Source organism: Protobothrops mucrosquamatus, unplaced genomic scaffold, assembly GCF_001527695.2.
Source record: "Protobothrops mucrosquamatus isolate PMUCROS unplaced genomic scaffold, P.Mucros_1.0 scaffold45, whole genome shotgun sequence".
NCBI classification, from domain to species: domain Eukaryota; kingdom Metazoa; phylum Chordata; class Lepidosauria; order Squamata; family Viperidae; genus Protobothrops; species Protobothrops mucrosquamatus.
This window is the reverse complement of record NW_015386427.1, coordinates 3458036-3479860: the sequence shown is the minus strand read 5'-3', so window position 1 is coordinate 3479860 and position 21825 is coordinate 3458036. Positions and strand designations below refer to the sequence as shown.

The window sequence follows — 21825 nt, the reverse complement described above, 5'->3', positions numbered from 1 at the left end:
CACTGGATGTAAATAATTATTAATTGTTTTAAGAAATGCTTCCAGAAAAAGTCTTAAATGCCCCTAGCTGAGCTCATTTTGCTTGATTGTTACATTAATTTTAGAAAAGTTTGTAAACAGAATAATCCTTCAGTAGAAAAATCAATTTTTCTTCCCATACAGTTGTATATAATGCATTCCTATTTTCCTGAAAGGATGTTATCCTTAGGCAACATATACATGTTTAGTGTAGTTCCTATGTTTCTCTTTCTTGTGCTCCCCAGGAACAGAAACAAAGTTGAGGGAGAATGTAATTCCAGCTGATTTTCATTTGATTCAGGAGGTATAAAATGAAGCTGAAGCAATGTCTGAAGGATTTAGTGGAAGTTAATATCTTCACTATTTTTGAAAAGATGATAAAAAGAGAAATCCAGAGAGAAACACAGATGCCCATATTAACCTTTTCAGCAGCATTACATTATCTTTTGGAACAACAATCTGGGCAAGATCGTTTGTGATCTGGGAAATTTCATGAGCCACACACACAAATATAAAAGTGCTGACAATAATATTGAGCATCGGGGTTCCTGGAATAAGAACCAAGATTCCCTTTGTATCTGCTGCCAGCCAGATGTGATACTGACAGATGAAGAGCTGGAAAGAAAATATAACAAGAATTAGAACTATGTGATTTGAAAGACATTTGAACACATGGACTGTTACTACATTCTGTAAGCTTAGTAAAACAGATTAAGTCTACAGCAAAGTATCATCTCTATACCACCAACTGATGAAAAAGCAAATTCCCTCTAGTAAGGGCCGGTGACTTATTCAAGCTGGAATACAAGTTGCTTTCTTTATCCACATGGAATATCAAATCTAAATTCTTTTGTACAAATGGGGAAAAAAATCATAATTATTTTAATCACTGAGTGGTGGCGCAGTAGTTAAGAGGCTAACTCTGCTGATTGCCAGCAGTTCGATCCTGACTGGCTCAAGGTTGACTCAGCCTTCCATCCTTCCGAGCTCGGTAAAATGACCCAGATTGTTGGAGGCAATAGGCTGACTCTGTATACCACTTAGAGAGGGCTATAAAGCATTGTGAAGTGGTATATTAGTCTAAGTGCTATTGCTTTTGCTAAGTATTAGTTGTGCCAAGGAAACGCAATAATGTTCTCTTCTGCGATTTTCCCCACATAAAAACCATATGGTGACGTTGGTTGAAATGATAGAATGAAACATCAGCCGAGTCATTTGGGAGGCTTCCATGCCTGAGGGTAGATTTTAACGTAAGTATCCTAGTGATACTCATGTTAAACTGCTACATGACACTGCCTCTCAAAACTGTCCAAAACTATCCATGTGGGTTTCAAGGCCTGATGGTTATATGTCATCTTTGGAAAAATATCAGGTGTTAAAGCAATGGGATGAGATGGCAGGTAAAGATATGGTCATAGCCAAGTATTTCTATTACTATTATTTTATTTAACTTTACTTCATTTTGCATCATATTAAAACTTACAATCCAGGAGGAGTATAGAATACAATTCAGATTTTGGGGGTCTCATAAGCGTGCTATGTGATGCTTTACTAATGAATTCTTATTAAACCCAATTTATTAAACCCTTATTAAACCCTAATGAATCCTTATTAAACCCAATTTAGATGTTTCAGCTTTAAAACTAGAACTATGTGATGCTACTTGCCTCAAGAGAAATTCTGCCAAACCATGCAAAAAATGAACTGTACACTGAACGAGCATAGCCAGGTATATTCCTAATTAGAATGAAAGCTAAAATCTGAAAGACAAAAACAAAGTAGCATGTAAAAAAATATAGCTTGTTTATGCTATGCATTTAGGCTACACAACCAATTGATCGTATAACAAATTCAAATTCTGTTAACATTAAAATTATCAAGGAATAGGCAAACTGCTAAATTTTATCATATACAGTACCTGAGTATCTTTACAAATACTTTCTTCAAAAATGATGTATTAGTCATAAATTATGTCCAACAAAATGCTAAGTTCAGGCCATGGTGAGTTCAGCACACAGTGAACAATTTCTGCTCCAAGGGTTGCATATATTGCTAAAGGACTGCATGATTATCATGCTAGGGTAGAGTGCATACAGTAGCTTCTTGAGGCTTTCATATGATACAAAAAATAAATTTGTAACAAAGAAGAAATTTGGAGAAAAGATTCACTAGAGACCCCGAAGAATCCTATTTCAATGTTTACCAGGCTTAATTCGAAAGAAAAGAAAAAAGTCTTAAATCCAAAATGTCTTTCTGTTTAGTTGTGAGGAGTCTGAAAGCAGGGATATGCACTTTTTCATTTTACTCCCAAAATATTTCATTTAGTCCATGAAATACACCAATACGGGCATCATGGATGTGATTTGTTTTTCCAGAAGTACACTCATCACAGATGGTATTCCAGATGATTATTTTACATGAAAAATGCCCATACTGATATACTCTGGGGAATAAATATAACATTTCAAGAAAAAAAACCTAAATATTCCACTGCTAAAGTGCTCCATTTTGCACATCTCTGATTAGAAATATTTAAGTGATAGAATCCATAATTTATGCCAGATGACAGTAAAATTAAACCAGGAAGTGTCTGTTATAAACATGTACAACAGTTAAACACTCTACTGCAGTGGTCCCTAACCTTTCCAGCTCCACAGGAGTGGCAGTGGGGGAGGGGCGAGTTTCAAACACACAACCTAACTCCCATGCACACGCAAATAAAGTTTGTGTGCTCGCCTGCCACTTGCGCGGCCTGGTTCCTAATGTACTGCAGACCAGTCCAATCCACAACATGAGGGTTAGGGATCCCTGCTCCATAGATCAGCAAAATGCTTAGTTCCTGCGGTAATTAATTTGGTTCTGCTCTCTTATTTGTGTATGCCAGTTCAAATAACTGCTAATACTTTATGCTTCATTAGCTATGCATGTCAATTTAATCATACACACACACACACACACACACACACACACAGATAGATAGATAGAAGAGAATATAATTACCTGCATAACTGAAACAGAAGGATGCATTTCATTGCATTCAGTTTTATTATTACAGCTACTTGCCCAGATGGAATATGTCTACAAATATAAAACAAAGTTATGAGCCAAATAAAGCAACTATTTTTTCAACTATTTATGAAAAGAGATATTGCATCCACCCATAAGAGAAATATCCATGCAATCATTCAGACTTAAAACACTCATCATCCCTTTTCAGGAAATGGCAAGTCTATGTAAGTGTCTATTAGCAGACATTCTAGATCAAATAAGTCTCCAATTTAATAAAAATAGTATTATTTTTATAAAAAAAGCCATTGCAGTTTAGAAACTTACCAGAAAAAACACTACTGAAATAAATAAGAAAATATTTGAAACTTTGGTAGGAAAGAGTGGTTCTCCCTTTCCTTCTGAGAGGACCTGTCGTTTTTGAAATGTTAGATAAATGAAAGCAAACAACATTCCATGGAAAACAACCTGTAAGAGAAAAGAATATTGCTTTATCTCAATATTGCATTTAGCAAACATTAATTTAACATTACAGTTGGAACAACATTAAATGTTTGTTCCTTTTTTAAATTTTATTTTGCTTTGAAACTGAAATTATAATTCAAACATAATTTTCAGTAATAACAGCATAACTATGGTCAGATCACATAAAGGTATTTATGAAAAAAATTAAAAATACATACATATCGATCTAATTGCCATCTAAACCACCATTCATAGACGCTCCCATTTAGTTCAAAAAACATGGACAATGGCCATATAGAAAAAATCTTTTCAAATACATCCTGTAAGAAACAAACATATATTTACACAACACTTATATTACAGTACTAGGTTATCTAACATAAATACTCAATTTCTGCGAGTAGAAATATATTTAGATGAAAATACAAGATTCCATACTCTATCATGCAATTGATGTAAAAAGTCCACACACCCATTAAGACCAAGATAAATCACTTCCGATTTTCCCCCACCTTCAATATAATATATAAGCTGTACAATTCAATTAAAAATATTAGATTTAAGTCTTTTAGGGGGAAAACAACAATAAAAACATATAATAACCTGGTTGATAAGTGTGTACACTCTTACACTAATACTTTGTTAAAACACCTTTTGATTTTATAACAACATTCAGTCTTTTGAATTAGGAGCCTATCACTATGGCACATCTTGCCTTGGGAATCTTTGCCTACACTTCCTTGGGAAAGTGCTCCAAATCTATCAGACTGAGAGGGCATCTCTTGGGCACAGCCCTTTTCAGGCCACCCCACATATTTTCGATTGGATTTGGGTTCAGGCATCTTTGCAAAATGAAATAATTTCATATTTCAATATAATGGCCAAATATATTAACCCATTCAACTCAATATGATTACATAACTTAAACTACTATTACAATAATTGGTTCTCTGAAAAGGAAATAGTACTTTAAGATTAATCATACAGTATGCATATATATAAGGCTGAATTTCTCCAAGTCTTTATAGGCTCTAGACCTTTGCCTGCTCAAGAGCACATTTACTGTACTAAAATTTTTCACGATGATTAATTAAAAGGCTAATTATGAAATAGAATGATTAAAAAAATATGGAAACATAGTATACAGTCAGCAATATCTAAAAAACCATGTCATCAAAGGGATACACTTGCAGTGATGTCATCACACAAGTTTCATCATTTGTATCCTCTGCTCTCCATGGATATCCATGTATGGATACATATGATGTATGGATACATACGTACAGGTAGTCCTCAGCTTATGACATCAATTGAGCCCAAAATTTCAGTTGCTAAGTGAGATATTTGTTAAGTATTTTTTCCATTTTATGATCTTTCTTGCTGCAGTTGTTAAGTGAATCACTACAGTTGTTAAGTTAGTAACATGGTTGTTGAGTGAATTTGGCTACCCCATTGACTTTGCTTGTCAAGAGGTGGGTAAAGGTGATCACATGACCCTGGAACACTGCAACGATCATAAATATGAGTCAGTTTCCAGTATTTGAATTTTGAGCATGTGACCAAAGAGATATTATAACAGTCATGTGAAAAAAGGTAATAAGTCATTTTTTCGGTGGCGTTATAATTTTGAACGGTCACTAAACAAACTGTTGTTAAGAGGACTACTTGTAATATGATCCATGTCTCCATGGAAATCCATATATGTATCTGCAAATAGTGTAGCATTTGGTAAATAGCAATATCTGCATGCCTAAGTAAATTATTGCATTATGTAACAACACAAGCATATAAGCATGTATCTCAAACATGAAAAATATATAAAACTCATTTTTCAGCTGTGTTTCTATAAGTGTAAACTTTTATTACAAAAACAAAAAACCTTCTGATTTTGTTGGAATTAAGGTATATTATCTATACAATTATCTATATACAATTGTACTTAAACACTTGTGAACCTTTCTAAAAATATTTTTGCATAAATATGTTTTCCAGACAAATCCTAAAACTAGATAAAGAGAACCCAATTAAACAAATGAGTCAAAATTATACTTGTTTATTTAATATAAAGAATAGATCATTTTAGGTCGTATTTATCCAGAAATACTGAAAAATTCAGTATGGTTCATAAGCCTTTAAGCTCCACGATATGCTTTTGTCTGCGGTGGTTTGGCAATTCTTGTAATTGTTTCAGAATGTGCTTTGTTTTGTTTGTTTGCCTGTATGTATGCACACACACACACATATCCTTAATAAAACACTGAAATATTCTTTCCTTGACTTCTTTTTGGAACATTTTTTGTTCTAATATTCTACCACGTTTACTAATAGTAAATGCAGAAAAATAAAAAGCATAAAAGCTCTTAAAACTAAATATCTAACACACTCTCTCCATAATGAAAGAAGATAGACTAATGTTCACTATGAAAACAGATGCACCATCTTTGGACTGTCAGGAATTTCAACACCCAATTTGTTGGGAAATGGTTAATGCATTACCACAAAGCTTAGAGCTAGTTAACTGTTTTTGACAAAATACCATTTTTTCAGAAACACTAAATTGTTACCTTGCTGTTTCAACATTGTGAATGCTTTCTCTTAAGTGTTAATTCTAAGTTGAATTTGTATTCTACCACACTAAAGTACAGTACAAACCTCAGAGTATGCTAAAAAATAAATGCAGACAAACAGGAATCCTAATTTTAACAGCACGCCAGAATGCCAGAAGAAACTACCTGTGGAAAAACAAAAATGAAGAGAAATAATAATTTTTAGAGAAATATTTCGTATTATTTTAATACAGTAAACACTTCATGTTATATGCAACAATCCCGTAAATCCTGTGAGTAGGTCTGTACATTGAATAACACCTTCTTAGTAGGATTTGGACAATCATATATTGAGCTGCAAGGGTACTATGTTTATGCTGCAATGCATCATCTGTATGTTAGCCCTCCCCCCCTCCAATCTTCCCAGCACTTTTCCTCCAGACACTCCATTCAGAAATCATCACAACCATCAACAACACCTGATCATATTATCTCCCAGGAAACCTTTCTACCGCATTGAACTACTTCTTTCCATAGTAATCATATCTAAGGAAAGAAACTCATTTTACTCCATATACATACAAGGGCAATTCGGAAATAAACCTCCATTTGGTTATCAATGACAGATACTCGCAGATACAGAACTTTTATTATACACATTAAAAAACTACAATATTCCATTACTTTTTGACATAATCGCCATTCAAATTGAGGCACTTGTCATAACGTCTTACAAGGTTTGAAATACCTTAGTAGTAGTCGCTTGGTGCCAAATCTGGGCTATAGGGAGGTGATTAAAAACATCCCAACGGAACTGCTTCAAAAGTTCTTGGGAGCATCTAGCGGTGTGCGGGAGAACATTATCAGAAGTCAGCATGCCCCGATACTTGTTACAGATGGCTCCTCTGAGTTTTTGTAATGTTTCACAGTAGACTTCTGAATTGATGGTCAAAATATGCTCCATGAACTTCACTAGCAGTACTCCTTTGGCATCTTCACATTTTCTATGGCACCACTTCCGGTGTAGTATAGGTTCACGATAATGTTCATCCGCACACCGCTAGATGCACACAAGAAACTCTGAAGCAGTTCCGTTGGGATGTTTTTGATCACCTCCCTATAGCCCAGATTTGGCACCAAGCGACTACTACTAAGGAATTTCAAACCTTGTAAGACATTGTGACAAATGCTTCAATTTGAATGGCGATTATGTCAAAAAGTAATGGAATGTTGTAATTTTTTAATGTGTATAACAAAAGTTCTGTATCTGCAAGTGTCTGTCATTGATAACCAAATGGAAGTTTATTTCCAAATTACTCTCGTGGTTTGGTTTGGGCCAAAATCATCTGAAAACCATTGTTTACACAAAAAGAGTCACATATATAACTTCTAGTAAATTCCTATCTAGCAAAGGTGGGGAAATGAATAGAGAATTTTTAAGATATTCAAATGCTGGTAGAAAAATAAAGCGTATTAGGTGGTGATTGTTAGATATGTTAACAGTTCTTTTGGTGTAAAAATGAAATATTTACCATTGGCTTTCTTCAGGATAATTTGAGGCCACAGAGCTAATGTAATATATATGATTAAAAACCAGAAAGTGACTAGAGGAACGAAGTAATAGAATTGATAAGACCGATCCATTACAATACACAGTACCACAACCAGGAAGTTCAGTCGAAACAAAACCTGTTAATATTGAGAAAAATATTTAAGTATATGGCAATGAAATATTAAATAATTTTATTTGTACATTTTAATATAATTTTAATCTGTTTGTAATTTCATCAGAAGTGTCAGACTACTTTAAGCACATTTGCAGTTTAGATTACTTTTATTACAATTTAGAGGAGTAATAATTTTGTAATCCAGGCTCTAAAAAAGTTGAGTTAAACTTTGAAGTTTTAAAAAATCCTAAAACTTCTTGTTTTCTTGTTTAGCCAATAGGAGTATGTTTAGCCAACAGGAGTATGTATTCATTTTAGAATACATATTCAAAATATAGATTTTCAGATCTAGGCAAAATATCTCCCTTTTACTATGATAAAGCCAGTCAGATGGTTTAAAGCAGATTTGCAGAATTCCAGTTCAACACAGTAAATTAAGATTATTTATACTGCCAGTGCTGAAAGAATTCCCCACAATTCCTATTGCATGCAGGGACCTTAACATTAAAACTTACTAACTAATTGATAAAACTTGAACAATAAAATTAATGGAATGAGAATTAATATACCAGCTCACTTAATTTGGGGAAGGAAAGCAAAATAAGATAATTCACAGATAACAAGCTCTCTATGACACAAAAACAGTATATTCTACTTGAGAGGGGAACACATTACATTAATCGAGTCAGCTAATGATTAGAGATTTAGAAACATATTGATCATATCAGTTTTGTTGTCTACAATTACAGCACCTGATACATTGTAGATGGTTAAAAAAAACAGAAACAAGATCTTGCTATTAAAGGTGTATCATCTGAAAATTTTACTTTTATTTTAATACTCTTATGCCCACAGAGCAATTTCCAAGCTGTCCAACTTAATCATTTTGCAGTCAAGTACATATACATTGCATTGACAAGGAATTAGCAAGATAAAAAAAATCTCTGCCCAATGAATTTAGAGATAAACTGGATGATAAAATAAAGATCTTACTGTGAAATTTTCTATAACCTAATATAGTTTGCTTTTAAAGAAAAGTAGTTAAGACCTAAATTTTGATTGTAAACAGCTCTCAAAGGATTGAAAGTATGATGGGATATATTAGGCAAGCCATTACAAGATGAGTAACACTTTTGGTCCAATGACTTTTTCCTGTGGCCATGGATGTGGAAGGAGCTTCTCCATGACTATTCTTGTTGGGAGGGAGAGGCAATCACTATCATTGGTCTGCTTGGTTCTCAATCTTTATCCTCTCTATCACTATCTATCATTTAAGGCTGAAAAAAGCAGCTTGATGCAATCCACACATCACAATTGAAAACCCCACTTCTGGCACAAGTATTAATCTTAAACATGGCTCATGGTGCCCAGTAGTTTTGGACCCAGTTCCCAAATAATAAATAGCTCGAGGAACCCTTTGATATCAGTGTGTGGTTCTGACAATTTTGCCATCTTTTTGTTTCCAATAGCATCTTGGTAAGTCACAAGATCCACAATAATAAATCTTTTTTGATTTTTTTTCTTTTCCATCTTTTTTTTAATCCAGATACATATGTAGTGTTACTTCTGTTATTGTTTTTATTATTTACTGCCAGATAGCTTATAAATTTTTTTATTTGGTTGAAAATAATAATGATTCAAGAATTCTAGCAGGCAATTTAAAACTGGGAACCAAAGTTTATTTGAACTTTAGATTAAGAACTAGACTCTTTTTGTCTTTATAGTGCATGGGAAGGAGGAAGATCTCTTTCAGACAGTCTGCAGTTACCAGTTTTATAAAATAGTTGCTTATAATTTTAATTTTATTAGGCTGAGAACAAAGTTTTCCATTATTATAATTTCTCATCTCAATATTGAAATGAAGGAAAGCTCTTTTTTAAAAGGCACAGCTGTGTATGGGTTCTCTCCAATGGATACAAAAGTCTAGGCATTTTGAGATTGAGTAAACCTTTTCCTGTAAGCTTTAACTTTGATAACAATAGATTTACCATTCACACAAGCCAAGTTAGCACTAATGATGAATTTGAATCTACACCTTAACTTTGGTATAACAGAGGGACACCTGGTTCAAAGAAGAAAACATGATTCAATGGATGTTACAAGAAAGTACCAAACATTACCTAACAGTAATAGAAACTAATTGAATTTTGTAACTGTAGTCAATCATGATCATCATATATAAATTGCTTACCTGACACACTCTATAAATCCCAAAATCTCCTTTAATCCAAAAGTATGAGAAATGTCCATAGCCTGTTTGGAATAGATATGCAGCAACCAAAACACGGATGTGCATATATACTGGCAAGAACTATGAACAAAAACATAGGAGCATTAAAAAAAATCAAGTAATTCTCACTGATTAAATTCCAATTTAAAAATAATGATATGTGGAATGTGGTTATCTTTCCATTTGATTTTAGCTTTGGCTCAGTAAACTCAGTTCTGTAAACTCAGTAAACTTCTGTATTTCTAGATATTAAAGCTTCATTTCCAACATTTTGTCTTATAGGTCTTTTCAATACATCCCCAACCAACCATTCATTCATTGGTTTAATGATGAGAGAGACAGATATTTTTACATGTATGCATGTAGGACTTAGAGTCAGATAACTGAAGCAACATGAAAGCATTTGTAATAATTAAATAAAATGGTATAGATATGTAGACTGGGCATTGTTCCAACTACTGCATTATAAGAACAAAATAATGACTCTTCTTAAAACCATGCACAAAAACCCATAATTAAAACAGGTCTTCTAAAGAGCAGTCACACCAGTGATGGGGTATTACATTTCATTTGCATCAATTAGTATTGTTTGTTATTATTATTTTACGGAGAGATGGGGCGTTGTCTTACCTGAACGCCTTTTCTCAGCACGGAGATGGAGAATCCACCAATGGGTAGTAGACTGTATTCCTGCCCAATCAGATCAAGTCAGTCAAAGTTGCCACGCCCGTCCTGGGCCATAGATACCCAGTCTTTGACGCGAGCGTAGCCATTGACTGACAGCAAGATGTTGTGGCTCACCAAACTAACTGACCCTAGGCCTAATGACCTACAAGGGTGGGAAGTGGATTATCCATCTCCGTGCTGAGAAAAGGCGTTCAGGTAAGACAACGCCCCTTCTCCAGCACTTGGAGATGGAGAATCCACCAATGGGACATACCAAAGCCTACTGTCCCTGAGGGTGGGTAGTAGACTGGTCCAGAGTGGCACTTTGATGCAAAACCTGTTGGAGAACTCTCCTACCGAAAGAAGCCTCAGCCGAGGCAAACTTATCAATTTTATAGTGCCGAATGAAAGGAGAAGGTGAAGCCCATGTGGCTGCCCTGCAGACCTCCTCGATGGAAGCCTGAGTGGTCCATACCGCAGAAGTAGCCGCACTCCGTGTAGAGTGGGCCGTAACCCCTCGTGGAACCGGCAATGACTCAGCTTGGTACGCCCCGGCGATGCATGCCCGTATCCATCTGCCAACTGTGGAAGAGGAAACTTTCCGACCTTTGGTGGAGGAGTGGAAGGATACAAAGAGGGCTTCTGATTTGCGGAATTCAGCTGTCCGCAAAATATAGTACCTAAGGGCCCTCCGGACATCCAAACTATGCCATTGCTGTTCCAACGCATGCGACGGGTTGGGACAGAAGTCAGGCAGCACTACCTCCTGTGACCGATGGAATAGGGAATTGACTTTCAGGACGAAGGTAGCGTCGAGACGAAGAATCACCCGATCCTGTTGGAAAACACACAAGTCATCCCGGATTGAAAGTGCCGCCAATTCGGAGATGCGTCACGCAGACGTAATTGCCACCAGGAATGCCACCTTGTGGGACAGGTAGCGAATGTCACACGTCCTGAGGGGCTCAAAGGGCGATTTAGTGATGGCCCGGAGTACTCGTGGCAGTTCCCACGAAGGGTACCTGTGTACTGCAGGGGGTTTGTTGTTAGCGGCCCCCTTAAGGAATGACCGTATCAAGGGGTGATGACCCAGTGACTCCGCTGAATCGCAATTGAGGACCGTGGAAAAAGCGGCAACTTGTCTGCGCAATGTGTTAGGGGCTAAGCCCCTGTCCAGTCCATCTAACAAATAGTCCAAGATAATTGGAACAGTGAGTGCCGAGAGCGACAATTGTCGCCCGGAACACCATGATCGGAAATTTCTCCACGTGGCCTCGTAGATACGGTTCGTGGATGGACAGCGCGAGGCCTGAATAATTGTGATAACCCCGGCGAGCAAAGCTCCCTAGTTAGGATCGAGCGCTCAAGCGCCAGACGGCTAACTGGAGCCATTGGGGGTCCGGGATGTAGAATGGCCCCTTGGCTGAGAGAGATCTGTTCTGATGGAATCCGCCAAGGGTCCGCGAGGGAAAGGTTCATCAGATCGGCGAACCAAGGTCTCCTTAGCCAATAAGGGGCCACCAGGACGATCTCCGCTCGCTCCCGAAGAAGCTTGCGGATCACCGCCGGGAGAATGGGTAAAGGGGGAAAAGCGTAGAGCAGACCCTGTGGCCAAGGGCTCCGAAGAGCATCCGTCTGTTCCGCCCCTACCGCCGGAAACCGTGAGAAGAAGCGGTTTAGCTGGGCATTGGACGGGGACGCGAAAAGGTCTACAAGAGGGAGGCCGAAACAGTGACAAATCTCCCTGAAGACCCTCGGGTGGAGGTGCCACTCCGAGTGATATACCGTTGACCTGCTCAGAATGTCGGCCTGTGTGTTCGCAACCCCCAAAATATGATCAGCCTTGATGGAGGCCAGATTGTGTTCTGCCCAGAATCCCAGTAAGAGAGCCTCGGACAACAGGTTCCGAGATCGGGTACCCCCTTGGCGATTTACGTGGGCCTTGGCTGCCACATTGTCCGTGAGGACCAAAACGTGACGCCGTGCCACCAGATGGTGAAAGTGACGAAGAACTAGATGGATGGCCCTCAACTCTAGCCAATTTATGTTGTGCTGGAGGTCCGAGACGGACCAACGGCCCTGTGCCCAATACGACCGAAGGTGTGCCCCCCAGCCAAACAGGCTGGCGTCGGTCGTGAGTACAATTCTGTCCGGCTCCTTGAAACGTAACCCTCTGAGTATGGCTGGTGACAGCCACCACATGAGGGAGCGTAACACTCAATGAGGGAGAACTACCCTGTGTTGGGATGCACTGAGGTTCCGCCTCTGAAAGGGAAGCATGAACCATTGTAGTTCCCTGGAGTGGAGCCTGGACCATGGGACAATCGCTATGGCCGAGATCATCTTCCCTAACAACTGGGAGAGACTGACCAGTGTTACCGACCAACTCCTGCGAAGCTGAAGGATCGACTCCCTTATGCTGTCTCTGCGATCTTGAGACAGGTACACCCGGCACTCCATCGTGTCTATGATGGCCCCCAGGTGCAAGAGCCTCGTTGTAGGAATTAAGTGGCTCTTGGGAAAGTTTACCGAGAATCCGTGGTCCTGGAGCAGTTTTATCACCAGTTCGAGGTCCGCCATGGCTGACCGGGTGGATGAGGACTGAATCAATATGTCGTCCAGATAACATTGGACTCTGACTGGTATCAATCGTAAATGTGCTGCCAGGACCGCCAGAACCTTGGTGAACACTCTGGGGGCCGATGATAGGCCAAATGGGAGCGCCCTGTACTGGAAGTGACGCCCCTTGTATGCGAACCGTAGAAACCGTCGATGGGTCAGAGAGATAGGAATATGAAGGTACGCCTCCGTGAGGTCGATAGACGTCAGGAGGTCCCCTTTTCTGACACTTCCCAAGATGGAGCGGAGCGTTTGCATTTTGAATTTGTGGTATGCAATATGGAAATTCAAACTCTTGAGATCTAGAATAGCCCTCCATCCCCCTGATGCTTTTGGAACAACGAAGAGGATGGAGTAAAACCCTTGACCTCTCTGACCCAGTGGTACGGGTTCTATGGCTCGTATGCGCAACAAGTGTTGGACTGCTTCGTCCATCAACCTTTCCTTCGTACGATTTCGGGGGTACGGACAGGAAAGAAACCGATTCGGGGGGGTGGGAGACGAACTCCAGATAGAGACCGTGGCGAAGTGTTGAGCACCCACGCATCCGTGGTGGTAGCCTCCCATTGGTGGGCAAATAGAGAAAGTCTGCCCCCCTATGGTAGGTGCCGCCGATGAGTCACCTTGAGCGGCGAAAAGGCCTGTTGTTCCCTCGAAAGGGCCGTTTCCCCTGGGGTTGTTGTCTGGGACCGGGATTTTGCCTATCAGGTTGTCTATCCTGCCTGTCCTGTCTGGACGGGAAGGAGCGAAAAGGCTGGGGGTAATTGCATCTCGCCCTTCCACGAAAGGACTGTCTTCGTGGAAAGTAGCCAGACCTTTTGTTTGGTCTTTTGAGCAGGTGATTAAGGACCTGGCGTTTATCCTTGTTCTCAGTTAAGTAAGGAGTCAGAGAATCCCCAAATAACTTGGCACCCTGATAAGGAGCAGCTGACAATTTCCATTTGGACTTAGCATCAGCTTGCCAATGTTTCAACCAGAGCATACGACGCCCAGTTATGCTGGACGCCATAGCCCTGGAAGAAAACCTGGCGGCCTGTAGGGATGCGTCTGACGCATACTCAGTGGCCGCCACCATCTTACTGAGGTCCTGGTGCGTGTGGACACCCTCCACCGGAATCCGGGCTTGAAGTTGCCGGAGCCAGGTGAGGGCGGCCCTGCTGAAGGAGGCGGAGGTTGCGGTCCTGATCGCCCAGGCAGCCGCCTGGTTCCTCTTATAAGTGGACTCGCACTTGCGATCCTCGGCCTTAAGGGCCTCTGAAAAATCGCCGGAGATGGCGGTGGCCGATACTAGGGGCCTAATGGTTCGTCCACATCCGGAATCTCCAGAACCTCCTCCAGCTCCTTGGCAACATTATACAGCCTCTTATCAGTGGTACCTGGTAGGGGAAGAGAAGCCGGAGAGGACCACTGCTTCCTGATTGCATTCAGGAACAGGGAAGGACAGGGGATACGGTGTTGAGTCGGAACTGGTTCTACGAAGTTTGGGTCTGCCTCTGAATCGGGTGGAGCGGGAGTAACTGCTGATGAAGATCCCTGTCCCAGATGAGCCGTGGATGTGGCCTTACGCAGTAAGGTGATAAAGAAAGAAGGGTTAAATAGGCCAGTGAATGAGGGAGCTTCCGGAGGGACATCTTCCTCCTCTGACATCTGGACCTCCTGTCCTGACGCGGGTTGGTTGAGGTATGAATCCTCAGAAACAAAAGACCCAGATGGAGAAGATGGGTTATAATAAGCCTCAGCCTCCGGTTGGGAAATAGGAATGGACGTTACTGGTCTAGAGGCCTGAGACCTGGCGTCAAGAGTGCGGTCTACCACTTGTTCGATCAATAACGCCAGGCGGTCCTCTGCAGGGAGGAGGGCCAGCTCTGTAGGGCGGAGTCCTGCCGCAGTAGGGGTGAATGTGGCCTCAGGGGCCCCCTGAGCCGCCCTCGAAGTAGAGGGCTGGGGAGCTGAAGGGAATTCCTCTATTCTGCACTGCACCGGGGAATGGAAAGAGTCCCCCGCCGACCAGACTCCCCTAGGAGAGGTTGGCACCCCCAGGGGTAAGTCAAGGGCTAACCCCGCAGACTGAGGTGCCTCCAACCTGGCTCTCTTCTGTGCTTTGGAGAACTCTTTTGCCAAGGCTTGGTGTCTCCTGTTAGCCTGTTTATCAGTGCGTTTGGAAGATTTGGTGGTAGATCTGACCTTATGGGTCGTTTTATCATTGCCTTCCGGACCGAGTGGACCCGATGAGGATGGCAAGGCACTCATTGAGGAAAGAACAGATTCCTCCATTCTCCGATAGCACCGGAACACAATAGGGGGCTCCTGTTATCTGGAGAATGTCACACTCTGGGTAAGGACAGACGGACTACAGGGGACGCCTGGAACCCAGGTACAGTTCCCAGTTGGATAAGGACAGGTACACTATTGGGGCACCTGGAATTCAAGGGTTGATGTTATTGTACGAATAAGGACAGACACACTACAGGGGGCGCCTGGAATCCGTACTTAAATACTGAGGATGAGGACAGACACACTGTTGGGGGTGCCTGGAATCCCAGTATAGTGCCAATTTACAGAAAACCGAATTAAGGAGACACCAAATCTGAAAAAGGCTAACACCTAGAGGGGCCTGGATGTTAAGTTATCAATCCAAATCCGAAGGGGGGGACCCAAAGCCTCCCAGGAAATTTCTGGCCTTGAATCTGAGTGCAGAGTCAGCATACAAAATGGCGGCCACCCAGAAAATGGCGGCCTGTCCCTATGCTGTGAGTATGTTTGATGGTGTTTAACCTCCCCAGCGAGTACACCTCGGCAGCAGAAAAGGTTAACGTAGCCGCAAAAGGGAGTCCCAAATGGATTTACGGAAATCCAATTAACTAAATTACATTAATCTCAGGTCCTGCCGGATCGCGCAGTACCAAAATGGCGGTCGCGCATGAGGGCCAGCTCCGAGAAGAGAGGCCGTCCTGAGGAAAAACCTCAGCAGGAGAGAGTGTTGTGACACGCGGCTCAAAATGGCGGCCGCGTGACAAATCACCAACGGCCGCAGCTGGAGCTGAGAGGAAATCGGTGTGGTTCCCTCCCCCAACGGAGCCTCCGCACTGTTATCTGATCCCCCAATCGGCCCGGACAGCCGATCAGCGCTGGGACCTCATGCACGCGCACCTCCGGTTATCCCCATCCGAAGGGGAAGAAGGCAATTGAATAACTAGGTCACCGGAGCTGCAGGAAGCCTGTCAAGGTGAAAACCCTGGGAAGGCCCTTCCCCACACGAGCGATTAGCCTACGGAGCTGCAGCCGCAAGTTCCGTCAGGCCTGGGGGTATTTGGAGACCAACAGCCGTTGGCCTACTACCAGGAATTTTTAGAGCCCTTCTGTGTGGCTGCAGTAGCAAACCCCTTTGCGAAAGAGATCAATTGAAATGCAATTTGAGACAAACGGCCGTCAGAAATGCCTGATTAGGGAATTTTTGGAGGGAGTGAGGAAGGAAAGATAAGGAAGGAGCCCCTTCCTTGACATGAAAAAATCCCCAAATTAAACCCTCTTGATGAGAGAGAGGAGAGAAAGGAAAAATTTATGTAGGGAAGCCCAAATTGTGTGCTAAGCACTGGTCAGAGATTTTGGAAACTGGGAAAGGAAATGGAAAATCCACCAATGTCTAAGTATACCTGCCTAGAGCCAAACTTGCAACGTCTGTCCTGGGCAAGATCAAGTCAAAGACTGGGTATCTATGGCCCAGGACGGGCGTGGCAACTTTGATTGACTTGATCTGATTGGGCAGGAATACAGTCTACTACCCATTGGTGGATTTTCCATCTCCAAGTGCTAGAGAAAAACTTATCACCTATTTCAGGACTTTTTTCAAATCTCCCCAATAGAAAATCAAAGCCCTCTTTCACAAGTGGGTGTACTCCAGTTTGAGAACCATAAAGATAAGATAAAGAAAGCATAATAAAGATAACATTAAATGCACAAAATATATTTAATGTTACTTTTAAAATATACCGTCATTTTAAATAATTGATATTTTATTCACATTACATCACTTCATACAAGAAAATAAGAAAACTCGGAGAAAGATACATGTTTCAAAACAATTTGTAACCATCCCCATGAAACAAATGTTTTAAAAGATTATTTTAAATTTAATGTTGTAGTCTAAAAGTCTATTTTCCTGAAAAATAATTATATTTTTAAAAAACTACTTACTGTGCTTGCTCCAGAGATATGATAGATCAAAATGACAAGCTGCATCCATCCTTTCCATTCATCAGTCTGCTCCCTATTTAACACCTTAGTCTGTGCAAAATAAAGAAAAAAGTAGTTACTTTAAAGAACAATTATGTAAACCACAATACTACTATACAGTAAATACATCTGAAATTATCATGCTTTAATTACAACAGCAATTAACCATAAGTATGCATGCTGAAGTATTTGACAGGGACTGCAAGACAAAGGACTGCACAGGACACTATGAATAAGCTGCAAGACCATCAAACCTTTTTGATTTCAGCTAACAAACTTCATATATTTCTTGCCAGTTAGCTTTTTAAACACAGCAGAAAGTGATTTCTGATGCAATATTCTATGAAGAACTTTTAGGGGAAGAATGGCCACAGGCATTTTAGGTACCTCCTTGCTTAAGGTCACTGGCTGACTAAATGTTGTCCACTGAAATAACATTGTCAATAACTTTGGGTAAAAAGAATAAAAATAGGATTAAATAATAAACTATATTTATACAATTGTTCATAAAGTACAATTTTCTTTTTAGTGATTTTACAACATAATCTCTTTAGTTTATTATGCTGATTCAAGTCCCTGAATCCAATGAGACTGGCTTCCAAGAAAATGTATGGGACTAAATTCTCAATGTTTATTTCCCATTTTATTGAAGAGTTTAATATCTAAAAGCAGTGATAATGAAACAATACAAAGGCCACTACTCTTTGCAACTTGTTTGTTTTATTTAATCTAAGTTCTTAATTTAAGCACAAAAAAAAGATACCTCTTTAGTAGTCTCTGTGTAAAATACTCCTAACACCAAGATATAAATGATTGGTATAAAAAAAGATGAATGAGTATAAAACTTGTTCTCTTTCATAAATAGGTTTGCTCTATCACACAGGTAGAAATAGCCCATAATTAAGCCAAGTTTACACAAGGACTGGAAAATTGTCTCTAGAGTAGAAACTGTTGGAGAATTAGTGGCAGGTTTTTTCTCTTCTCCACTCTCCATATCAGTGCACAGCTTGTTCTTCTGGTTATTGTTACGACGAATGAGAACAAGAATCAAATATCCAATTACAGATGAAGCCAAAAAGCAAAAAGCCAGCTTTTGTATCAAAGTCACAGGAGGTTGAGGTTGGCAGCATGAGCCATCAATAGGTTTCACAATCTTGTTGCAGTGATTGTTCATTAGAATCATTGCACTCTATTGAAAAACAAAAATTGAAAACATAATTTTGTCGGTGGAATTTTGTTTATCTTTGTTAAATTTTAAAGTGCATTTTATAAACCAAATACAATATCTTTATTTGCATAAAATTAATTTTGAAAAAGTTAATTTTTAACAGCGAAAATAATAATACAATATGGTGTAAGAAAATACTTAATTCTGCATCTTATCATCTGATTGTATATTGGAAATCCATGATAAAATCTCTTTCATTACATTACATCATGGAACAGTTGGCATATCTCAGTGATTTTTAAAACTGAAATATAGGACTAACCAAGATAAAAGGCTGAGAATTCCAAGACAATATAGGAATTTTCTGGATTTTAACAATCCACATAATAACCATAAAATACGGAGTAATTTCTTTGTCATAAAGAAATTAACATAATGATGTTAAAACTGACACCCTGCAACTTTTATAGTGGTAATTAAATTAATTTAATGGCAAAACTGAATTTGAATTAGTTTTTTCAGGTCAGTTTAATTGTTGCATACTTGAGAGAATATAAGCATTCAATCAAATGATCTGAATTAACTGGAAATGATTTATGTAGGGAAAAAAATAATTAAATTAAGTATATTAAGGAATTTAATTCAAATTTCTATAATATATCTTATGAAATTTATAGGGTATTAAATGTTGCCTTTACAAAACATTTCCACTGTATATAATTGAAAGTGGTTTTGATAAAGTTTTTCAATACTTATTAAAACAGTAATAAAATTCATTCAATTAGTCATATTATTTTAAGATCTAGAGCTATTTTTTCTCATCAATTCTAATAGCTAGAGATTACTCACTGTTTCTCTGCTTGATTCAGGAAGATGTAAGCCGTCTGATGACTGAATTATAGTTTCTTCTGCTATTAGTCTAGATGCACTAAAAACTTTTACTTTAGCTTTTGAATTTTTTGAGCTGCTGTTCAGAATACTGACCGCTGCTTCATTGTAAGCATCTATTTTCTCATTAGTGATCATTTTCCTGCTTTCAGTCAACATATCTTCATAAACTGGATCTGAATTGATAAGTATATCTGAGTTACTACTTTATAAACCAAAGCAACAAATAAGTAAATATTCAATTCCAAGGCAGTAGAAAATCACTAGTCTATACCCTTTTAGCAACAATGGCATATTTGATTGTCACTAAATTTCAGTGAAACAAACTGCCATTTAATAACAGTTTGAATAAGTAGTGCCATGGTGGCGAACCTATGGCACGCATGCCACAGGTGGCACGCAGAGCCCTCTCTGTGGGCACACGAGCCATTGCCCCAGTCCTAGGTCTTCAGCTGGGTTTTATAAAACCTTTTCACTTTAGGCCTCCGCTGCCGTGTGCAAAAAAAAAAAAAAAAAGGTTCAATCAATTTCAACTTTTTGCGGGGAAAAAAAAGATCTCGCAAAGTTGGAATTGATTGATTGAATTTTTTAGTCCCACCCAGTCTGCTGTTACCACTGAAGCCATACCCACCCAATGGGCCACGCCCATCCGGCACTCAACGATACATAAGTGGATTTTGGGTTGCAATTTGGGCACCAGTCTCTAAAAGACATCACTGAACTAGTGTGTCTGGTGCCAAATGAAATAGTTGTGATAAATTAATGTTAAATATTTCTTCACACAAATAAGTAAAAAATGGACTGAGTTCTTACTGAATTCCATCCCTATAATTTTAATTAGAAAAGTGGCTGAAAAAAGACTATTATCCATGTTTCAAATTATCTTTGTTCCCAGTATATGGGAATAAATTTGAGAATGTCTTCCCCAATTAGGATACTATAATTCCACGAAGGATTTAAGTAATACATGAAGCTAGCTGCTTAATCCAGCTACCCAAAGCATATTTGAGAGGTGATTGTATATCCTCTGCCTGAATTTTTTCAATTAAATGGAGTCCCACTTCTATATACAATTTCTGCCATTGAACTGCCCACATTTAGGAATACTTTCTTAATTTTCTTTAACTGAAGACCATTACTCTGATAGTTATTCTGGAATTCTACATAGTGAAGAGGTCTAACAATAACCCCCATTTTTTAAGCTGACATTTAATTTTTTTTTCTCTTACGTGATCAGGAAAATTCTAGGCTATTATTTAAATATGTATTTTGTGAAATTTTCTAATCTCTAATGCAAATTAGAGCAAATCATCTGTTCCAAAAGAAGTTAATAATATTTTGTTCAATATTTGCTCAGATATTGTGTTAACAGTTACTTCCAGTAGAAAATGTGATTTCACAGAAATTTAATAATGGAGCAGTAATGATCCACAATACAGAGCAAACTTCAGTAGCTGATCTTAGAAAAAATCTGGCATTCCAATGCTAAACAAAAATTACAAGCATTTCAGATAACTTCACCTTCAAGTAATTATTTTAGCTTGTCCCAAGTCACAACAACAATACACCAATGTGCAATACAATATAAATTTTACCTTGTAAGATCCAATAGACATCACTACCCTTTGCCAGTTTTTCCAGAAGGGGTGCAATTGAAGTGATGTTGATCCTATATTGTGTGAGTGCTTCATTGCTGCCATTATGAATTTTCATAGACCACTGAAAAGGATATTAAAAGAAAATGAATTAAAACTGTTGCTATTTCAGAAATTTTATAAGCAAATTGATATATTTTGTAACAGCTTTGAGACATTTCTAAAAATAAGACGTGTGTGTTTGTGTGTGTGTATAAATATATAAAGGCATCCTTATTATAAGTTCTATTTTTGTATGCAGGTAATCTTCATTTAACGACCACTCATTTAGCAACTGTTCAAAGTTATTGAAGAAGGAGATTTATGATTGGTTTTTGAAGTTGTAGTCATTGCAGTGTCCCATCGTAATATGAACATCATTTGAGATCTTCACTGCTGGCTTTTGACCAGCAAATGGGAAAGATAGCAGGAAGTTGTAAATTGTGGTCACGTGACATTGCATTTAACAACTGTGTGATTTGCTTTATGACTGCAACCAGAACTTTCATCATTAGTCAGTGCAGTCACATGATTTTTCACTATGACTGCATTGCTTAACAATGGAATTGCTAGTTCCAGGCAATGCTTGACTTATAATTGATCATTTTATGACCTTTCAGAATTATGACAGCTTGATAATGGATGCTTTATGGCCTGTAAGGCACTTTTACCCATATAAAATGTC

General features: G+C 39.1%; 1 protein-coding gene across 1 annotated transcript in view; it reads right to left on the bottom strand.

Annotated features, from left to right (window-relative positions):
• The window catches only part of CASD1 (CAS1 domain containing 1), a 44237-nt gene continuing 22412 nt past the window's right edge, over window positions 1-21825 (bottom strand). Inside the window, exons 7-18 of the mRNA XM_015811576.1 lie at window positions 21102-21225; window positions 19468-19682; window positions 18214-18639; window positions 17412-17501; window positions 9894-10013; window positions 7568-7724; window positions 6142-6221; window positions 3708-3809; window positions 3352-3492; window positions 3019-3096; window positions 1686-1778; window positions 1-633 (exon numbers count right to left, since the gene is read on the bottom strand). Of these exons, the coding sequence (XP_015667062.1) occupies window positions 379-633; window positions 1686-1778; window positions 3019-3096; window positions 3352-3492; window positions 3708-3809; window positions 6142-6221; window positions 7568-7724; window positions 9894-10013; window positions 17412-17501; window positions 18214-18639; window positions 19468-19682; window positions 21102-21225 (1881 nt within the window). The 3' untranslated portion in view covers window positions 1-378. The remainder of the gene's footprint in view (window positions 634-1685; window positions 1779-3018; window positions 3097-3351; window positions 3493-3707; window positions 3810-6141; window positions 6222-7567; window positions 7725-9893; window positions 10014-17411; window positions 17502-18213; window positions 18640-19467; window positions 19683-21101; window positions 21226-21825) is intronic.